This window comes from Leuciscus leuciscus (genome assembly GCF_965113295.1).
Source record: "Leuciscus leuciscus genome assembly, chromosome: 8".
NCBI classification, from domain to species: domain Eukaryota; kingdom Metazoa; phylum Chordata; class Actinopteri; order Cypriniformes; family Leuciscidae; genus Leuciscus; species Leuciscus leuciscus.
In genome coordinates, this window is record NC_138732.1 from 42,152,352 (window position 1) to 42,172,351 (window position 20,000).

At 39.6% G+C, this 20,000-nt stretch overlaps 2 protein-coding genes and 1 long non-coding RNA gene across 8 annotated transcripts in view; 2 read left to right on the forward strand and 1 right to left on the reverse strand.

Moving 5' to 3' along the window:
• The window catches only part of ergic1 (endoplasmic reticulum-golgi intermediate compartment 1), a 30,095-nt gene extending 29,673 nt beyond the window's left edge, over nt 1-422 (forward strand). For all 5 annotated transcript variants that reach the window (XM_082178425.1, XM_082178426.1, XM_082178427.1 and 2 more), the window contains one exon: nt 1-422. This exon is cut by the window's left edge and continues 1,446 nt beyond it. The gene's annotated coding sequence lies outside the window, so the exon portion shown is untranslated.
• A 507-nt stretch (nt 423-929) lies between these two features.
• flt4 (fms related receptor tyrosine kinase 4) overlaps nt 930-20,000 on the reverse strand; it is an 88,036-nt gene continuing 68,965 nt past the window's right edge. Inside the window, exons 15-30 of one of the 2 annotated variants that reach the window (XM_082178261.1) lie at nt 15,953-16,084; nt 13,951-14,057; nt 13,553-13,688; nt 12,107-12,211; nt 11,911-12,024; nt 10,521-10,609; nt 10,277-10,397; nt 9,464-9,564; nt 7,922-8,044; nt 6,582-6,693; nt 6,396-6,495; nt 6,208-6,313; nt 5,366-5,478; nt 4,206-4,326; nt 4,032-4,117; nt 930-1,361 (exon numbers count right to left, since the gene is read on the reverse strand). In XM_082178261.1, coding sequence (XP_082034387.1) covers nt 1,172-1,361; nt 4,032-4,117; nt 4,206-4,326; nt 5,366-5,478; nt 6,208-6,313; nt 6,396-6,495; nt 6,582-6,693; nt 7,922-8,044; nt 9,464-9,564; nt 10,277-10,397; nt 10,521-10,609; nt 11,911-12,024; nt 12,107-12,211; nt 13,553-13,688; nt 13,951-14,057; nt 15,953-16,084 — 1,856 coding nt within the window. In that variant the 3' untranslated portion in view covers nt 930-1,171. The remainder of the gene's footprint in view (nt 1,362-4,031; nt 4,118-4,205; nt 4,327-5,365; nt 5,479-6,207; nt 6,314-6,395; nt 6,496-6,581; nt 6,694-7,921; nt 8,045-9,463; nt 9,565-10,276; nt 10,398-10,520; nt 10,610-11,910; nt 12,025-12,106; nt 12,212-13,552; nt 13,689-13,950; nt 14,058-15,952; nt 16,085-20,000) is intronic. The other variant, XM_082178262.1, reaches the window with a different exon arrangement.
• Nucleotides 1,262-4,192, forward strand: LOC309505140. The gene is made up of 2 exons (XR_014208320.1): nt 1,262-1,391; nt 4,040-4,192. It is a non-coding gene; the product is annotated as an uncharacterized lncRNA (long non-coding RNA).

Sequence of the window (20,000 nt, forward strand, 5' to 3'; positions counted from 1 at the left end):
ATCATGTTCGGGTTGAACCGGTTTCACACACCGCTTCAGATATATGATGCGCTGTTGACATGCCAACAGAAGTGTGTTTTCAGTTCCTTCAGCGAAACCACAACCTACGTGTCTGCTTAATGTCAGTCTTTCAGAAGCTTTAGTTATTGTTTTAATCAAACAAAGCCTGAGACCGTTGAGTTGTCATGTTAACATATGTAAATCATCATCATCATCATCATCATTGGTCTTCTGAGCTACGCCACTGTTTCCTGTCTTTGTTTACCATGGTTAGATTAAACCACAGCTACATTTGGGTTTGTATGTCTTTTAAAATGTGGGTTAGTGTTTGTTTTTTTCTTGTTTTTTTCCCATGATTTTAATAAAGGTTTACCACAATGTTGGAAAAGAATCAAAATAAACATTATGGGGCCATGTTACAAGACTTTTGTTTTCTTAATTGGCTTATTAAATGAGTACTTTCAGTTTATTGTCCATAAGAACATATATGTGTGTGTGTGTGTGTATATATTTACATTAAAATGTGTATATATTTATAAATATAAGTACTTTTATGTATTTATAAATTAAGGACATTAATAAATACAAAAATAAATACATATTTATAAATATTGATATATATATATTAATATGTGTATATTAATATATATATGTATGAAGAGTTCAGATGCAGAAAGCCTCTAAGTGCCATCAATTTTCTTCTAGAATGATCATTTTTATCAAGCTTGGTTATTTAAGTTCAGTAATTTCACTTAAATGACAATTAATAGGTAATCTTCATTGCCATTTAAGTGAAATTACTGAACTTAAATATACAAGCTTGATAAAAAATGATCATTCTAGAAGAAAATTGATGGCACTTAGAGGCTTTTGCATCTGAACTCTTCATATATATATATAACATAAAATATGAAGAAATCAGTCAAAAGTAGATATATTCCTTTATTTTTTTTCTCCATTCTGGCTCTTTTGTCTTTTTTTTGTACAAATAAAAAGAAGTTTACTCTTTATATAAAGATATATGGAACTAAGGTGTTAAAATACTTTTTTTGTTTTGAATTTGACGTAATGGTGCCACCCAGTGGCTGCTGAGAGAACTGTACAAAGCTAGACATCAGTTCAGTTAGTGTGGAGGGGGCGGGGCCTGGGGGCGGCTGGCCAATCAGTGCAGCTACAGGTTGGATGTTGCCGGGCAGGCCTGATCCGAGGAGGAGAAGAAGTCGCAGACGCCCTCCTCCGACAGCTGGCCGTACTCGTTGTTGTAGAAGGTCTGGCCTGAGAGTTGGCTGAAGAAGGGAGGACGAGATGAGCTGGCGGATGGAGAACTGATGAGCCGCTCTGTGCTGTGACCCACCGACACACTGAAGAGGACAGAGACAGATGAGTAAAGGGTTAGTTCACCCAAAACATTCACATAGATTTACTTACTTTACTCATGATTTACTCACTCTCAAGTCATCCTAGGTGTAAAATACTTTCTTCTTTCAGACGAACACAATCAGAGTTATATTATAAAATGTCCTGGCTCTTCCAACCTTTATAATGGCAGTGAATGGCCGTTTCTGTTTTGAAGTTCATAAAAGTGCATCTGTCCATCATAAAAGTGCATCTATCCATCATAAAAGTGCATCTGAATCAGAATCAGAAAGAGCTTTATTGCCAAGTATGCTTGCGCATACGAGGAATTTGTCTTGGTGACAGTAGCTTCCAGTACACATACAATATAAAGTGACAAGACAAGTGACAAGTAACATAGGTATAAAAAATATAAAAAAAATAAAAGATTATAAATTATAAATATATATATAGTTATAAGGTGCTATAATGAAATGTCTGAGGGAAGTATTGCACATGTTTGTTCCACAGTAGCGGAACATTTAAGTGTTCATGAGGTAGATGGCCTGGGGAAAGAAACTTTTCCTGTGTCTGGTTGTTTTTGTGCTCGGTGCTCTGTAGCGTCGACCAGACGGTAACAGTTCAAACAGAAAGTGTGCTGGGTGTGACGGGTCCAGAGTGATTTTGCGAGCCCTTTTACTCACTCTGGATGAGTGCAGTACTTTGAGTGTGGGAAGGGTAGTGCCAGTGATTCGCTCAGCAGTCCGAACTATCCGCTGTAGTCTACGGAGGTCGGTTTTGGTAGCAGAGCCGAACCAGACGGTGATGGAAGTGCAGAGGATGGACTGGATGACAGCTGAGTAGAACTGTACGAGCAGCTCCTGTGGCAGGTTGAATTTCCTCAGCTGACGCAGGAAGTACAGTCTCTGTTGGGCTTTCTTCACAATAGAGTCTATGTGAGTGTCCCACTTCAGATCCTGAGAGATGGTGGTGCCCAGGAACCTGAATGACATTTACATTTACATTTTACATTTATTCATTTAGCTGACGCTTTTATACAAAGCGACTTACAATTGCTATATATGTCAGAGGTCGCACGCCTCTGGAGCAACTAGGGGTTAAGTGTCTTGCTCAGGGACACATTGGTGTCTCACAGTGGATTCGAACCCGGGTCTCTCACACCAAAGGCATGTGTCTTATCCATTGCGCCACTACCACCCACAATGACTCTACTGCAGTCACAGTGCTGTCCATGATGGTGAGTGAAGGGAGTGCAGGGGGGTTTCTCCTGAAGTCCACGATCATCTCCACTGTTTTGAGCGTGTTCAGCTCCAGGTTGTTATAACTGCACCAAAGAGCCAGCTGCTCCACCTCCTGTCTGTACGCAGACTCGTCACCGTTCCGGATGAGTCCGATAACAGTAGTGTCGTCCGCAAACTTCAGGAGCTTGACAGAGGTGTCTTTAGAGGTGCAGTCATTTGTGTACAGGGAGAAGAGCAGTGGTGAGAGAACACATCCCTGTGGAGCACCGGTGCTGATGGTGCGGCTGTCGGACGTGATTTTGCCCATTCTGACTAGCTGTTGTCTGTCTGTCAGAAAGCTGGTGATCCATTGACAGATGGAGCTAGGGACAGAGAGCTGGGTCAGTTTGGTCTGGAGCAGTGATGGGACGATGGTGTTGAAGGCAGAACTAAAGTCCACGAACAGAATCCTTGCATAGGTCCCTGGTTTGTCCAGATGTTGTAGGGTGTAATGCAGTCCCATATTGACCACATCATCCACAGACCGGTTTGCTCTGTAGGCAAACTGCAGGGGGTCCAGCAAGGGTCCAGTGATGTCCTTCAGATATGCTAACACCAGTCTTTCGAATGACTTCATGGCCACAGATGTTAAGGCAACAGGTCTGTAGTCATTGAGTCCTGTGATCTGTCCATCATAGAAGTGCATCTGTCAATGATAAAAGTGGATATCATGGATAGATGCACTTTTATCATGGATAGATGCACTTTTATGATGGATAGATGCACTTTTATGATGGACAGATGCACTTTTATCATGGATAGATGCACTTTTATGATGGATAGATGCACTTTTATGATGGATAGATGCACTTTTATGATGGATAGATGCACTTTTATCATGGATAGATGCACTTTTATCATGGATAAATGCACTTTTATGATGGATAGATGCACTTTTATGATGGACAGATGCACTTTTATGATGGATAGATGCACTTTTATGATGGACAGATGCACTTTTATCATGGATAGATGCACTTTTATGATGGATAGATGCACTTTTATGATGGATAGATGCACTTTTATGATGGACAGATGCACTTTTATCATGGATAGATGCACTTTTATGATGGATAGATGCACTTTTATGATGGACAGATGAACTTTTATGATGGATAGATGCACTTTTATGATGGATAGATGCACTTTTATGATGGACAGATGCACTTTTATGGTCTTCAAAACAGAAACGGCTATTCACTGCCATTATAAAGCTTGGAAGAGCCAGGACATTTTTTAATATATCTCAGATTGTATTCGTCTGAGAGAAGAATGTCATTTACACCTAGGATGACCTGAGGGTGAGTAAACCATGGGCTAATTTTAATTTTTTATTTGAATTAACCCTTTAATGATGAGAACTGATCACTTACACATGATAAATGATTCACCTACTTTTTCAGCATGGCTCCTCTGTGCTTGTGTTCAAACCTCTCCAGCTCATCTGAAGCCAACACCATCCCACTGTCCGTCTGGCTGTCCTGTAGACACACAAACACGCATGAGACCACACAGATCCTGACATCCTTCAGCCAATAAAGACTCGATATACTGGAGGTCTCGTCGTACATGATGTGTCTTGTGTGATGTCATTTCCAGGGGAAGTTCCTCGAAGGTCTTGACTCGCGGGTGACACGAGCTCGAGGCTCCCACCATGATGCACCCCGAGAACGGCACGCAGTTGTAATATCTGGACACAGAGATGTACATTCATAAGTCTGCAATATTTTGGTCTTGAGGTTGTTACCGAGATATACATGAGATGTTTTTACTGGTTTCAAGAAAGGTAATATAGCACACCTCTCTTCAATAAGACATTTTTAGGTTTGTTCAAATCCCTATTAACATTAATATATTAATATATAATATTATAATATGAATATATAATAACATTACCCTTTAAAGTCAGATTTATGAAGCCTCTAAATGATCAAAACTTTGGGTAACACTTTATTTTACAGTGTCCTTGTTACATATGTTACATGTACTTACCATAGTAATAACAGTAAATTATGCATTATTACATGCAATTAACCCTCAACCAAATCCTACCCTAACCCTATAGTAAGTACATGTAGTTTATTAATATTACTCAGTACTTAAATATATAATTACACTGTAACACTGACACCTTAAAATAAAGTGTAACCAAGCTTTGCTGTCGCACACGATCTCCTCCAGTCCTTCTGTGTCTGAGTGATAGTTTAGACTTTTTTAACAAGTGAAAGTTTTTTAGTGTAATTGTACAGACGTCCTCCTTCAGCTCGTGCTTCACGTGTGTTTCTGCTGTCAAATCTGCACTGCATATCAAATATGATCATCAGGCTCTTGAGGAAGGTTTATTTGTTCATCTCTCAGTCATCATTATATTGTATTGCATTGTATGTTTTAAAACTACAGATCAAAAAACCAAGCATCATCTTACTAAGGCATATTATTGGCAGATATAGTGACGACTAATATTTAAATGCATTTTAAGATCCCATTTCCATTACACGCATCAGAATTTCATCTTACTTTTTGTATATTTGTATATAAACAGCATATTTTTGCTCAGTTTCGGCCTCTGAATAAAATGGGTTTTTCCTCCATATTCTCACTATATCAGAATATATGAGCCATAAAACTTTTCTGGAAACTTTTAAAGGTTTCAGGCCTTTATGTGATCCCTCAGTCCTGCCAGGGTTGGGAACACTAGCAGTCTCTGATGAGGTGAGATGTGAGTGTACCGTGTGGACAGTGTGTTGCAGGCCAGTCGGATCTCCTCCTGTGATGCTGGGCGAGAGGAAGCTTGTGAGAAGCCGTCGTCCTCTGAACTCTGAGACACATTGAACGGGATTTCCTGAAAAAACAGACAATGCATTTCACTTAATCACGAAACAGATGAGCCAAAACATTATGAGCACTTGCCTATCCAGACAGCGACAGTGTCGGCCCAGATCCGGCCCACATCTGTGCCGTGTTGAATCCACATGTACCAGATGTGGGCCGGATCTGGGCCGACACTATATTGTTGTCTGGGGCTTCACCTGTGACTGCTTATAATGTTTTGGCTATTCTATCAGTATTATAAACAGCTGCCTTGTAAATATTTCTGTCAGGACCACTATCGTCAAATATGATTGACAGTTAGCATACAGTTAAGATTGGCGGTATGGTTCTGCTCTGGGAAAGCATGAATAAGAGCAGCAATAACCCACCTTAGGGTGAACAGAACAGAACCAACATGAATGTATTGCAGATTTCATTCAAGATTTTAAAGTACAACATAATTCGAGAATTAATTCTGATTCGAGGGGAATCAGAATACCAAATCCTGCCTGACGACAGGAGGAGCTGGGGAGGGAGGAGGGTAATTCGCTCCTGAGAAACGCGATAGCTCCTGATAATACTGAAGGAGCTTATAGATGTGTACGGTGATAGGCGTCGTATTCCTATAGGCCGACGTGGATCAGCTGAGAGTCACTGATGTGAGCTTGACTAACGTGACCTGCCAGAACTGACGCTACGCTTGATCAGGTAAAGTGTGATGCTCAGATATTATTACTGGATGTAGTGTTTGTTTCCTCACCGGTAGACTGTTTTCCTGCAGCAGATCTCCCAGGATCTCCACCAGAGCCGGAAACATGGGTCTCTCCCTGGGCTCGCCCTGCCAGCAGGCCAGCATGATGCCGTATCTGCCAGAACACACACACGTCAGAGCACTCTATGACATCATCAGTCTGACCAAACACACACAATCATCAGGCCAGCGCTCACATTTCAGGGGACGCATTGTCCGGTGCCCTCATCCTGGTACCGTCTTTGAGTCGTTTGCAGAAGTCTTCATCGATCTGGAGGCCCGGGTATGGAGACGCTCCTGATGGGACAAGGTTCAATCAAGACTCCATAGATGTTTTACATAGAGAGCACAGTATGTTGAATAGGCCTGTGAAAGACCCTCACCCAGAGAGAAGATCTCCCACAGCAGGACTCCGAACGACCAGACGTCACTCTGAGTGGTGTAAACCTTATCGAAGATGCTCTCCGGAGCCATCCACTTCAGAGGCAGTCTGGCCTGCCAACACAGATAACACTTCACTGTGAGAGAACACTCTCGGCTCAGGATCCTGGAGCTCAGATGATCTCAAGCACTGAGCTGGTCAAGCATTCATACCCAGGGTACGGCATGCAGTAACACTACTGGTATTGAATTCGTTCCTAATGATTTTTATTTAGTATGTAATAAGGTTGCCAACTTCAGAAAATAAAAATACGGGACAATTGTGGTTCTTTACAGGGAAATAAGGGACACTCAAAATATTTGTAGTACTGTATCACACAGTATAGGTCATTTCAGGTTTGTATGTGTTTAAAAGGTTCTCAGACAAACACATTTGTTTTGCTTAACCTAATTATGTACAATTTAATTCTGAAACGAATTTTAAGGTCATACAAAAAAAGTCACATTACACACAAACCATAGTTTAAAATAATAGCATTTATCTGAAATAGAAAGCTTTTGTAACATTATACTCTACATTTGAAGGAAATTAAAGAAAGAAATAGCCTACTTTTATTCAGCAAGGACGCATTAATCTCCTTTGAACTTTCTATTCATCAAAGAATCCTGAATTTTTTTTTTTTTTAAACATTACTGTAATAATAATCAGAAATGTTTCTTGAGCAAGCAAATCACATCAGCATATCATTCCCTCAGGTAGATTTCATGTTTTCTTGCGTGACTGGATGGATGTTGGACTCACGTTGTTTGAATTCGCCAAAACTGATCTGTCGAAATCAAAACGCGGAAAGTGAAAGGGATTTGCCGTTAGCGCGAGTCCGGATCGAACCGGGAGCTACCAGGGATTCTGTTCGCAAATCAAACAATGATTTGTCCCAAAAGAATGATTATTTCTCAATTTAGAGTTTGTTATTGGTATGGTCTGATGCGAATGAGTGTGGGCTGTGATTGGATGATGTTGTGATCATTCTCAAGTGTCGTGTTGCTGTTGTATCAGTCAGTGGTCAGATCAGTCAATAAACAGGACAAGGGAGGTCACGTACGGGACAAATAAATTAGGCCCAATATACGGGACGTCCCGGCTAATACGGGACAGTTGGCAACCCTAGTATGTACTGAATGTTGCTCTGGCCTTTACTGCAATGCTGAATCTCACGTGGGCTCACATTTCACATAATGTTATTTTCATGACACTTAAACACTTTTCCAGTGACTGACCCAGCTGTACACTAGAGATCTTTCTGGATCATGCTCATGCTAACAGTCGAAGGGTTTCTCTTACATTGCCTTTGCGCACGTAGTCAGGGTCTTTGTAGATGTCACGCGCTAAACCAAAGTCACAGATCTTCACCACGTTGCTCTCGGACAGGAGGATGTTGCGGGCCGCCAGGTCTCGATGAATACACTGCCACAATCAGAGCCAAACCAAGATCAGTGATCACCTCTATACCTTACAATAGCTTAGCACCTCTATACCTTACAATAGCTCAGCAAATCTATACCTTACAATAGCTCAGCAAATCTATACTAGACAGTAAAGTTCGTCAAGGACAAATTTTCATGTTGGCTTGACAAAGCCTTGTCTGAAAGTTTTAAAGTTTTACAAGCTTCCTAGTATGTTTTATCATGTTGCTTGAAAGTTTTATCATGTTGTTATCATTTCTTAGCATGAGCCTATAATTTTTTTGCTCATTGTTAGCATTTTTTATTTTGTTGCAAGCGTGATTTAACATTTTGCTTGCATGTTTTATAACATTGCTAAAATGAATTAGCACGTTGCTGACATGATTTAACATGCTGCTAACATGTTGTATCACATTGTTAGCATGTTTTAGCGCATTGCTGGCATTAATTAGCATGTTGCTAGCACGAATAAGTATGTTGCTAGCATGATTTAACATGTTGATAGCATGATTAAACATGTTGCTAGCATTATTTAACATTCTGCTAGCATGTTTTAACATGTTGTAAACAGGAATTACTATATTGTTAGCATGTTTTAACACATTGTTAGCATGATTTTTCATTTTAATAACGTTTTAACTCATCGCTAGCATGATTTAGCATGTTGCTAAGTGTTTTAACATGTTTTTATCTTGATTTAATACATTGCTACCATGATTTAACATGCGGATAACATGTTTTAACACATTGCTAACATGAATTGGCACATTGCTAATATGATTTATCATGTTGATAGCATGAATTAGCATTCTTGCTAGCATGTTTTTTTAACATGTTTTAACACATTGCTAAAACGAATTAGCGGGTTCCTGGCATTATTTAACATTCTGCTAGTATGTTTTAGCACATTGCTGCCATTAAATAGCATTTTGTATTTTGAATAAGTATGTTGCTAACATTATTTAACACACTGATAGCATGATTTAACATGTTGCTAGCATTATATAACATGTTGCTAACATGAATTACTATTTTGCTAGCATGTTTTAACCCGTCGCTAGCATGAATTTGCATTTTAATATGTTGTAACACATCGCTAGCATGATTTAGCATGTTTCTAGCATGTTTTAACACGTTGCTATCTTGATTTAATACATTGCTACCATGATTTAACATGCTGATAACGTTTTAACAAATTTGCTAGCATGAATTAACACATTGCTAGCTAGCGTGTTGTAGCATGTTGCTAGCATGTACTAACTAAGCTAGTTGCTAGGCTTTGCTAGCGATAGACACTTGGTTGGTGAGTTTAATAGTACTCTTAGAGATCTTAAGTCACTGAAACATAATCCATAACCCACTGAGTGTGACTGAGGATGATCAGAGAGGTGGAGAGAGAGTAAGTTATACAGTAATGTACCTTACGAGACGCCAGAAACTCCATTCCTCGCGCAACCTGAAAGCTGTAGCAAATCAAGTCCTCTATCGTGAGCGGGGTCTTCCAGAGATCATCCACCGCAGCTGAGGAAATATAGAAGAGTTTACATAAGTAAGCTGTCAGGAAGGTAATTTAATAATCAATGATTCCTCAGGTGGACCGAGTGCTTCTGAGGAGCCGTCCTCAATGTCTTCATGATGTTCTGCCCTGTTAATATGGCTCAGTCCCTCCTTTAGTTTCTCATTAAGCTCTTTATAGACATCTGTGGGATTCCCACATGATTTATGATGCCTTCATGTGCTATCGGAAAAGTCCCACTTCCCACTTCAGAAGTCGTAATTACGAGTATGTCACGTTCAAGTGCTTTGTTGTCGAAAACATGAAACCCAGGTTTACTGGAGCATATTTTAAAATTCAATTACATGCCATTATCCTTAAAAAAAATAAGTTAAATCCGCATCAAATCATCCCTGACCGAAATGACAAGCTCTACTCTTCTCTGCCATGTGGCGTTGGCCCCTTACAACTCGGAAACTTGGGCATCAAAATGATCTCTGAGTTTCCCAGTTGTAATTACAAGTTTCCGACTATGAAAAGTTGCCCTGATGATACATTTACGATGTTTCCAATAGCACATGACCACAGCATTAGATCCGGCCCTATATCTTCTTTCTTTATTCTATTTTCTATATCTGCGATCACCTATTATCAAGGAGTATATTAATTACTCATCAGTTATGTATGTAAGATGCAGGGCTGTGTAATCTCTCAGTGTGTGTGTGTGTTGTCCCTCACCGCGAGACTGCGCCGCCGCAGGGCTGGTGTTGGAGGAGCTGGACGCCTGATGCTCAAGCTGACCGGCCTGACCCGCTTCTATCATGCGGCGCACCTGACTCTGGGTTTTAGGAGAACGATCCTGCAAACACAAGCTCATGTTACACCACATCTCATTGGAGTTCACTGATTGTCGTGTTGTTGTGAGAGGAAGCATATATGCATTTCATCATGTTATAAAAGTGAGTATTTGAGTCTCTCTCACCCTGTATGGTAAGAAGAACTCCCTCTTGGCACGCAGGAAGTTGGAGAGATTTCCATATTTACAATATTCCACTATGACCATGAGAGGACCTGACAATCAGACCAAGCACAGAGGTTTAGAAAGAAGTATGGAAGGATGCAGCAGACAAATACTTAATATTCCTATATCTGGATCACCAAACCCAGACAGCAACGTAGTGTCGGCCCAGATCCAGGCCACATCTGGTACATGTGGATTCAGCACGGTCCAGATGTGGGCCGGATCTGGGCCGACACTATGGCTACGTTCAGACTTTCAGTCCAAATCTGCATATCTGATTAAAATCTGATCAGATTTAGCAAGTGTGAACATGAAATGCAATTTTTACAAATCCATTTCGAGCTACATCCATATGTGGTTTAAAATCATATTCAAATCACATTTCTGGAAATCCGTTTCAGTCTGACCGCTCAGATCGGATTCCACGTGGTTTATGTGACTTTCCAACGCTATCTCACGACCAATACGAGTGATTAAAAGGTGCCTTAAAAGGTGGCTAATTAAGACAAATCGTACGAAAAAAGGTGGATAAAAAGGTGGATAATTTAAACAAATCATACGAATTCGTATGAGTGATAAAAAGGTGCCTAAAAAGGTGGCTAATTAAGACAAATCGTACGAAAAAAGGTGGATAATTTAAACAAAGCATACGAATTTGTATGAGTGATTAAAAGGTGCCTAAAAAGGTGGCTAATTAAGACAAATTGTATGTAAAAAGGTGGATAAAAAGGCGGCTAATTAAGACAAATCATACGAAAAAAAGTGTATAATTAAAAAAAATCATACGAATTCGTATGAGTGATTAAAAGGTGCCTAAAAAGGTGGCTAATTAAGACAAATCGTACGAATTCGTATGATTTGTCTAAACCCACGTGAGGGGGGGTTTAGGGGCGGGGTCAGGAGTCGGTCATTCGTACGAATCCATACGAATCGGGGCAACTCGTAAAATATGTGCGATTTAGCAAATTGAGGTCGAATTGCCGTGAGATCGGGTTGGACTTTCTCACGCCACATAAATCGTAGAACGTCAGACGTTGTTATAGCAAACATGCTAAACATTTCCATGTTGTAAAATATAAAACATTACTATTGCAAACTCGTCCATGTTGTGGTTTTTGTTGTAGATTTTGACGCCATTGCCATAGAAACCAATGCAAATATTCCAGAGAACGAAAGAGCTGCATGGACACACACATCGGATCGAACAGTTGCGATACACTGTGTGGACATCATTAGTTTTAGATCATCATTTCGATCGGATACACAAATAATGGGATTTGGACTGACAGCCTGAACGTAGCCTATGTTGCTGTCTGGGAATCTGCATACAGGAACAGAAGTATTCTCCTACCGTTGGGTTTGGTAGAGGCTCCGAGAAGGTTGACCACATTAAGATGGTTTCCAATATGAATGAGGATCTTCAGTTCTGACATCAGCGCTTTGTGTTCGCTGGCTGTGGCTCCCTCTGTCATACACAACACTTCAGTAAACATGTGAAAGTCAACGGGCATTTCTGTGTTCTCTACAGTTTATGGGTGAGACTGAACCTTTCAGCATCTTCACAGCCACGGTGTTTGAAGAGGTCTTCTTGTCGTGTCCAAACATAGAGGCTTCGATCACCTTCCCGAACGCTCCATGCCCGAGCACCTTCCCTGCAAACATGGACACAGAAGAAGTGTTGCTAAAACAAACGTTTCACTATTCATCATGAGAGTAGAATGTGTGTGCGTCCCAAATCAGTACAGTGAAAATTATTATTAAACATGACTGAATAAATCTGACTACTTTTCTTGAAATAACTCGGGTAACAACTGTATGTTCCAGTTAACTGGAAAGTTAACTCCTCGGGGCTCATTTGCATATTCATAGAACTGCGCATACTAAATGAGGCAAGGGTGTCGAGTTACATTCAAGATATTTTAAGGCATGAAGAAATTTTTTTCACGGAATTTTTTTTTTTAATATGTCATTTTGGTGATCAAAGATGAGTTTGAAGGGATACAATTATTGACTACAGGGGGACTTTAAAACCCTTAATTCCTATTAGAGGAATATTGGTGAAATTCTGTCCACAAAAATGATGCGAATGTAAATGAAGTGAACCTACAACCCCTAATGCACATTAATCTAGTCCAGCATTTACTGTGAACCGCTCTGAGAACATGCTATTATGAGCAGCGCGTGTGTAGATGAACACCGTGTCGCTCTTCACTCTGAAACACGCAGCGCAACAGACTATATGCTTCTTTAAATCACTGCCTTTGATTTGATCATCTCAATTTGAGGAGATAAACTGCTATTTCAGTTTCATTTAGATTAATTGTGCAGTTTTTTATTTTAATGTTAAATTTGATTCAATTATTAGTTTTTCCATCAACTCCCAAACGACCTGCCTTTCCCTCAAAATTCACATTTCCATAGGATTCCTAAATGTTGATTTAAAGTCCCCCTGTGGTGAAAATCCAGCTTTTAATGTTGTTTATGTGTCTATGTGGTGTGTTTAATATGCTTTAAGACAAACCATGTGTAAGTTCATAAGTCGACACCATTGCTGAGTATTTTTTCCTTAAAACTGCAGTGAACCAAAGACAGTCTCAAACACACGCTTTGAAATCGCTGGTGTTTCTGACGTCACAAACTACCTTGTAACCAATCAGATCAACGTGTGATCGTCAACCAGTGGATCTCTGAGCTGAGTGAGTGAGTGGAGGCGGGGCTCATTTGAATATTCATAGAAGGGTGTAGAGTTACATTCAAGATATTTTAAGGCATAACTAAAAAAATAAATAAATGAAGAAACATTTAAATATGTCATTTTGGTGATTAAAGATGAGTTTTAAGGAATACAATTATTGACTACAGAGGACTTTAAGACTCCCCTGAAAATATTTTTAAAAAGCCTTCACTTCTGGGATACCAGCCATGAATGTTCTGTATCTGTTCGATGTGGATCCTGCATGAGAGCTGTTGAACTGAAGGATCAGTGACAGTACCGAGGTGCAGTCGGTCTCTGGAGATCTCCCACTGGCTGGAGTCGTAGGGCAGGTATTCACACTGCTCCTCCAGCGGCACTTCTCCCGGGTCCATGATGATGGACAGATAGCCGGTCTTGATATCGGCCGGGTTCACCTGCAGGACAGCATCATAACCATTAGTTCTGGATGATCCCGCAGCCCATAAGAGGAGCGAGCCCGAGGCTTGCAGAATCGCTGACTCCGCTACTCATGCTGATTTGGTTTTGCTCGTATGTTGCACCGAAGGCAAGGCATTGTTGATGTAATTGCATATTGTTATTGAAAGGCCTTGCAGGCATCAATGTGCGCTCCTTGAATAGCTACATTCTTGAATAATGCAGTTGTGATTAGGATGTGAAGAGAAGGACTGCACTGACCCGCTTCACGTTGCAGAAGATGACGAGGAGAAGGACCCAGAAGAAGATGGCGATGACTCCCGTCCCGATGAGAATCACTATTTCTACATTGGTCTTGTCATCAGAGCCTGGCAGACAAAACATGTTATTGTGTTAAAGCTTAGAAACGAACATGAAAGCTCACGTCTTCTAAAAATGATTTTTCTAATTACATGTAAAAGATCCAGTGTTTGTTTTGCAAAATCAAAATTCTCATGATAAAGTGACACAAATATGATTTTCTTGCCAATTTGTTGCTTGTTTTTCCTCATAGAAAAATGCTGCAAAATTATATTTTTAACAAATCAAAATTATATTCCATGCACTAATATTACATAAAAGGGGATTTACATATTTGCTGTTACAGTTGACTAAAACAACATATCCAACGGTTTTTATTATAATATTATTTATTATTTAAATTATTACGTATTTCATGATTTTAATATATTAAAATATATTAATACACAAACATTTAAATGGTAAAGAAGAGATGCATGAAGGTTATAAAAGACTAAATACGTTTAAATTGCAAGTTTAAAAAGTTTAAAGGTGTAGTTTAAGGGTACGTTCACACAACAACGATGTATCAAAAACGGAAATGTTTTTGCTTTGTTTTTTTCCGCGTACAAACGACAATGTTGTCAAAACGATCCCCGTTCGCACGCATCCATGAAAACGTCTAAAATCTCTGTATTCTGCTGCCAGGCCAGTAGATGGCGATGTCTATTTGTAAAGAAACACTACACGCCTGAACACGTAATACACCACATTACCGTTTGCACAAATTCACGTTTGTGTTGTTGACACGAAGACGATAACGGTATATTTTTCAAAAACGTGCACTTTGAAACCCGTTTTCATAAGTTTGTGTTTTCGGTCCCCCAAAACACTGCTGGTGTGTGCATGAACGGCCATAAAAAGGTTTCCGTTTTTAGTTGAAAATAATGTCGTGTAAACGCCTCATTAGTTAGAGAAGAGTTAGGGTGTAGTACTTAACATTAGCTTAATATTTAAGAATAGAGGTCAATGGGTGAAGCGCACACCGTAATATAAAACAAAAGTGTGTGTTATCTGTGTGTGAACTTGTACCTACTGTTTATGCTCTACTAAATGACTTAAACTGAAGGGCAAGGCAGAAGAGTGATACTACAGCGCCACCTAGTGCACGAGAGAGAGGTTCACGCCAAACGTGTGTGTGTGTGTGTGTGTGTGTGTGTGTGTGTGTGTGTGTGTGTGTGTGTGTGTGTGTGTGCTTGTAATATTTGAGAGAGAAACTCCACTGCAAATCACAAATCCAGCCGCTGTGTCCCAGTGGAGTTTTACTGGCATCTAATGGGGAAAATGTGTTACTGCGCCCAAACAAACTCTCACTGAAAGCTCATTTTTTTAAGATATCAGCCTCAAATTTTGAACACGACTCGTTTAGATTTATGACTTTGATTTTCTAGCAGTTTTAGAGTTCGACATGTTTCATAAAATATACATTTTATATAAAATAATGTTCATTAATCATTTCATAAACTTAAATCTATATAACATTTTTTTGGTTTTACCTTTTAAACTTGTTGTACTTCAACACTAATCTGCCAAGGGTTTTCTTTAAAATGAGACCAAACTTAAGTCTGTGCTCCCAAGCTTCACATTTTTAAACACAGATATTTTTGTCCACTATGGACCTATGTGTAACTTTTTGTAATTGATGCACAAGGGTTAAAATATAGAAGTCAATAGGAGAAGCCCCATCTAAAATATAAATCAAAAGAGTGTGTTAGTCTGTGTATGAGCTTGTACCTACTGTTTATGCTCTACTAAATGACTTCCCAGACAGACACATAGTGTCGGCCCAGATCCGGCCCGTGTGGAATCCATGAGTGCCAGATGTGGGCCGGATCTGGGCCGACACTATGTGTCTGTCTGGGTTAAACTGAAGGCAAGGCAGAGGAGTGAACTGTATCCTACAGCGCCACCTAGAGGATCTCACCGATGACGGACACCGTGGCGGAGGACTGAACGCAGCCCCTCTGGTTGCAGGCGGTGCAGGTGTACAGACCGGCGTCTTCCTCTCGCACTCGCTGAATGCTGAGAGTCCGGTTGGAGTCCTGAAGCAGGATCCCTGTACACATCCACAAAACTGTCAAACACACAATCTGCCGGCTTTCTTACAGCGCTCTTCTGTTCTCTGAACTGTAAGTTCTGTGATATTCTTCAATCACCTTCACTGTCTACCCCTGAATTGGTTCAACGAGAGACGGTGTACAAAATTAACTTATATAAAGCAGGCCAACAATGTGAATGAGTGAGTTCACATTTTTAAAAAAAGGTTCCAAAAGAGGGTTTTGATGCAACAGAAGAAACATTTTTGGTTCCTCAAAAAACCTTTCAGTGATCAGTTCACCCTCATCCTTCCCTCGGGTCATTTTGATCTGAAACTCATTTAAAGAAATAAAAATGTAGTGTTCATCAGAGGGTCCGAGACCCCAGGACATTTGTTGCACTTGAACCACGAAAACACACACATTTTTTTAAAATGGATTCGAGTTTTGTGGTTGAAATTAAAAAGAAAGTAACAAATCCTGCCCTAACGGGTCAATTTGACCCCCTTAGGAATGAATGCTTCAGTACACATAGAAACCTAAAAATGCTAAAAAATACTTTACCACAAAATTATTTTATAATGTCTATCTGAAGACTTTAGGACCCAGAGGAACAGCTCATTTGCTCCATATAGAGCTATAAGGCCATCTAGTGGCAAGAGTCATGAAATATCATGTTATATTATTTATTTTCCACAAGAGGTCGTCGAAGACTCCTAATTTAGACATTCTAAATGTAAGATATTTTGAGCTGAATTAAAAGGGTTATGCATGAAATAGTGAGTTATTTTGAATTTAAGTTGAAAGAATGTGAGGAATGTGCTTACATTACTATTTATTTATTATTTATTGATCAAATATAGTAATGTAAATTAAATAAAAAAATAACAAAAAATAACAAAAAATTGCATTAAAAAATAGAAAAAATATTATCAAAATTAAATAAAATAAGCTTTCTGGACACCAAAAAAATTAAGTATAATTTTAGGGCTTTGGGTCATTTTGACCCGTGAGGGAAAGATGTGTTACAAAGTGTGAGGGAAGGATGAGGGATAAATGAACCAGTGAACCTTTTGTGCATTTGAAAGGTTTCATAGATGTCAAAGGTTCTTCATGGAACCATCAATACCAATAAAGAACCTTTATTTTAAGTGTGCGTTTGTGATCAACTCTAAATCCACCGACTTTTCTGTCCTCTGTTCTTTGTCGAATGACTCAAAATCAAATTCAAGACGTCCTCCGAGTCGCCCGTCACAATTTAAGTCAGCCAAGGCTAATTAACACAATTTTACCATTTAAAGCATAACATAAATATTATAAAATTATTTATATCACAATATAATCCTCATTATAATGGACCTCACTTAGAGTGTAATTTTAATGTCACATATACTAAATAATAATTATAGTCAAATAATTGAGTTTAGAGTTGGTTTAACATGTGACAATAAGTAGTATTTAATTACACTCATGTATCAGTTAATCCACCTTACTGTCCAGCTCAGAAGTAATCTATTTTCTGTGAATGTAAGAGACTTTAGATTAATTTCTCCGCTTTAGGGAAACAACTAGAAGAAAAACTAAGTGCAGTAAACAGTGAGAATATTTGCGATACAAACCAGTGTGTTAGCGATTATGATAATACATCTAAAACGATATGATAACAAACAACAGTTTGCAATATCAAGCAGCATTACGACTGTTTTTATACAGCTAAAATAACAAGAAGCAGATGAAACCGGAAGCCTCACACAAATGGCCACGTCTGCTCTGATAAGGTGGATTGAATGTAAAGGAGTGTGTGTGTGTGTAGTCCGCCGGATCCAGGCCGTATCCAGACCTGATGAAGTGAAGTGTCAACTATCACACTCTTAAAAGAAATGGTTCTATCAGCGCTTCATATATGGAACCCCAGAATGGAACCCTATTTTTTTTGTAAAGTAAGACCTTGTGTCTGCAATGTGCCAGCGCATATATATATATTCAAACGCGCATACCAATAGATAGACTGAACACGTAATACGCATGTGCTGTCAGCGTTCTCACAGATTCACATTTTTGAAGTTTACAACGTGTCCTAACCAGACGCGATGCGATAAGATTCCAGCGACAAATAATTTGTCTGTCCACACTAGAACCATCAATCAAAACCCACAGCCAATCAGAACAGCGTGTGGGCGGAGTCACCCAATCAGAACAGCGTGTGGGCGGAGTCAGCCAATCAGAACAGCGTGTGGGCCGAGTCAGACAATCAGAACAGCGTGTGGGCGGAGTCAGCCAATCAGAACAGCGTGTGGGCGGAGTCAGCCAATCAGAACATCATGTGGGCGGAGTCATCCAATCAGAACAGAGTGTGGGTGGAGTCTCGCAGCGAGTGCACGGCACCAAAGATTAATCTCGACGGCACTCGCACGAAAATGGATAAGTCGCTACATAATCAAATTCACAAATATTACACCATTTAAACATTATTAAAAATACATAGGCTGAGTTACCAAAACAATCTTTGTCAAAGAATACACTTGTTTGTTCACAGTTTGAACGTTCTTGTTTCCATTTGTTTCATTTCAAGATCTGAGGTGAATTATCCATTGTTGCTTTTACAGCTACAAAGCTGGAGCACTAAATGATATTCAGAGTCACATGACACGCTTTTAACATTAAATAAAGCACATAAACAGCACCTGAGATCATCATCGCCACACTTTGTGTTTGTTGTTCCAGCGCGACGTCACAGAAAAATAGAAACCGTTGTCCTAACCGCCGTCGCGGCTGGTTAGGACAAACACTCTGATTAACATGGAAAATAACCTTTTATCGCGCGCCGCGGCGTCGATTTTCTAAACTTGCACCTTGGAACCTATTTCAAGGTTTGCGTGAGTCCCAAACACTGCTGTCGTGCAAATGAATGTCCAGAACGCATTAAAAGTTTCTGTTTTCAGTTAGAACGGTTAATAACTAATGATCTTTGCAACGGAAGTGAATCAATCAAAACTAACTTTAGCTGGACAATAACTTTATTCTAGAGCTGCTGTAAAGCCAAACAATCTCTGTTACTGTAATCTCCTATTATCACTGTAAAGCTGAAACAGTCTATATTGTTAAAAATCGCTATAAAATGAAGCTGACTTGAAACAACACAATTTTAAATTTAAACACAAATGTTTAAAACATCTCTCTTCTATAACACGCCAGCTGAGATTTGTATCAGGAAATCTCTGGTATAATGCAGACACTCGTCACTGTGCCGGAGGGATAATCAGAAGCGCATGCTTTAATTGACTTCACTGGATTTCACAATCTCTAAAAACTTCTGTGGTTTTGCTATGGATTCAGATTCAGCGCCTTTAACACATTCCAGTCACACACTCCTGCTAAAAGCTAACTCTTGAACTCAGTTTGCTCCCGATATAATATCCTCCGCATTACACCTTTCCACAGACTGTACATGCACTGCATGTGAATTCACTTACGGCCCACTAGTATCAGCCCACATACACATTCCCAGAGAGCCGTATATATACACGAGTCCAGCGGCCCACCCAGACCTCCGGTGCATTAGCCTGAATGCTTTACATCAGCACTGGAATTCAATTTAGTGTGTGTGAGCGAGAGAGTGTAAGCATGTGCTCATGAATAAGTGTGTTCCTATTCAGATGTGCTAAGCTAGAGGGGATTGCTGTGGTGCGTATAATGTAATCTGTAATGGGATCGTTTCTGAATTGTACATTTATGTTAATTTGAAGGAGGGCTGAACAACATGCAGAGAAATGTGAAAATAGTGAACATTTAAATCAGATGATGTGATATCATTTTCTGGACCTGTTGATTACTTCACAATCTCATATCCTGACAAACTCACGTTATTAACTACCGAACACCTCAGTGGGAGGTTTCTGCTTGCCTTAGCTCTTTATATTAGGTGTCTTTACTACT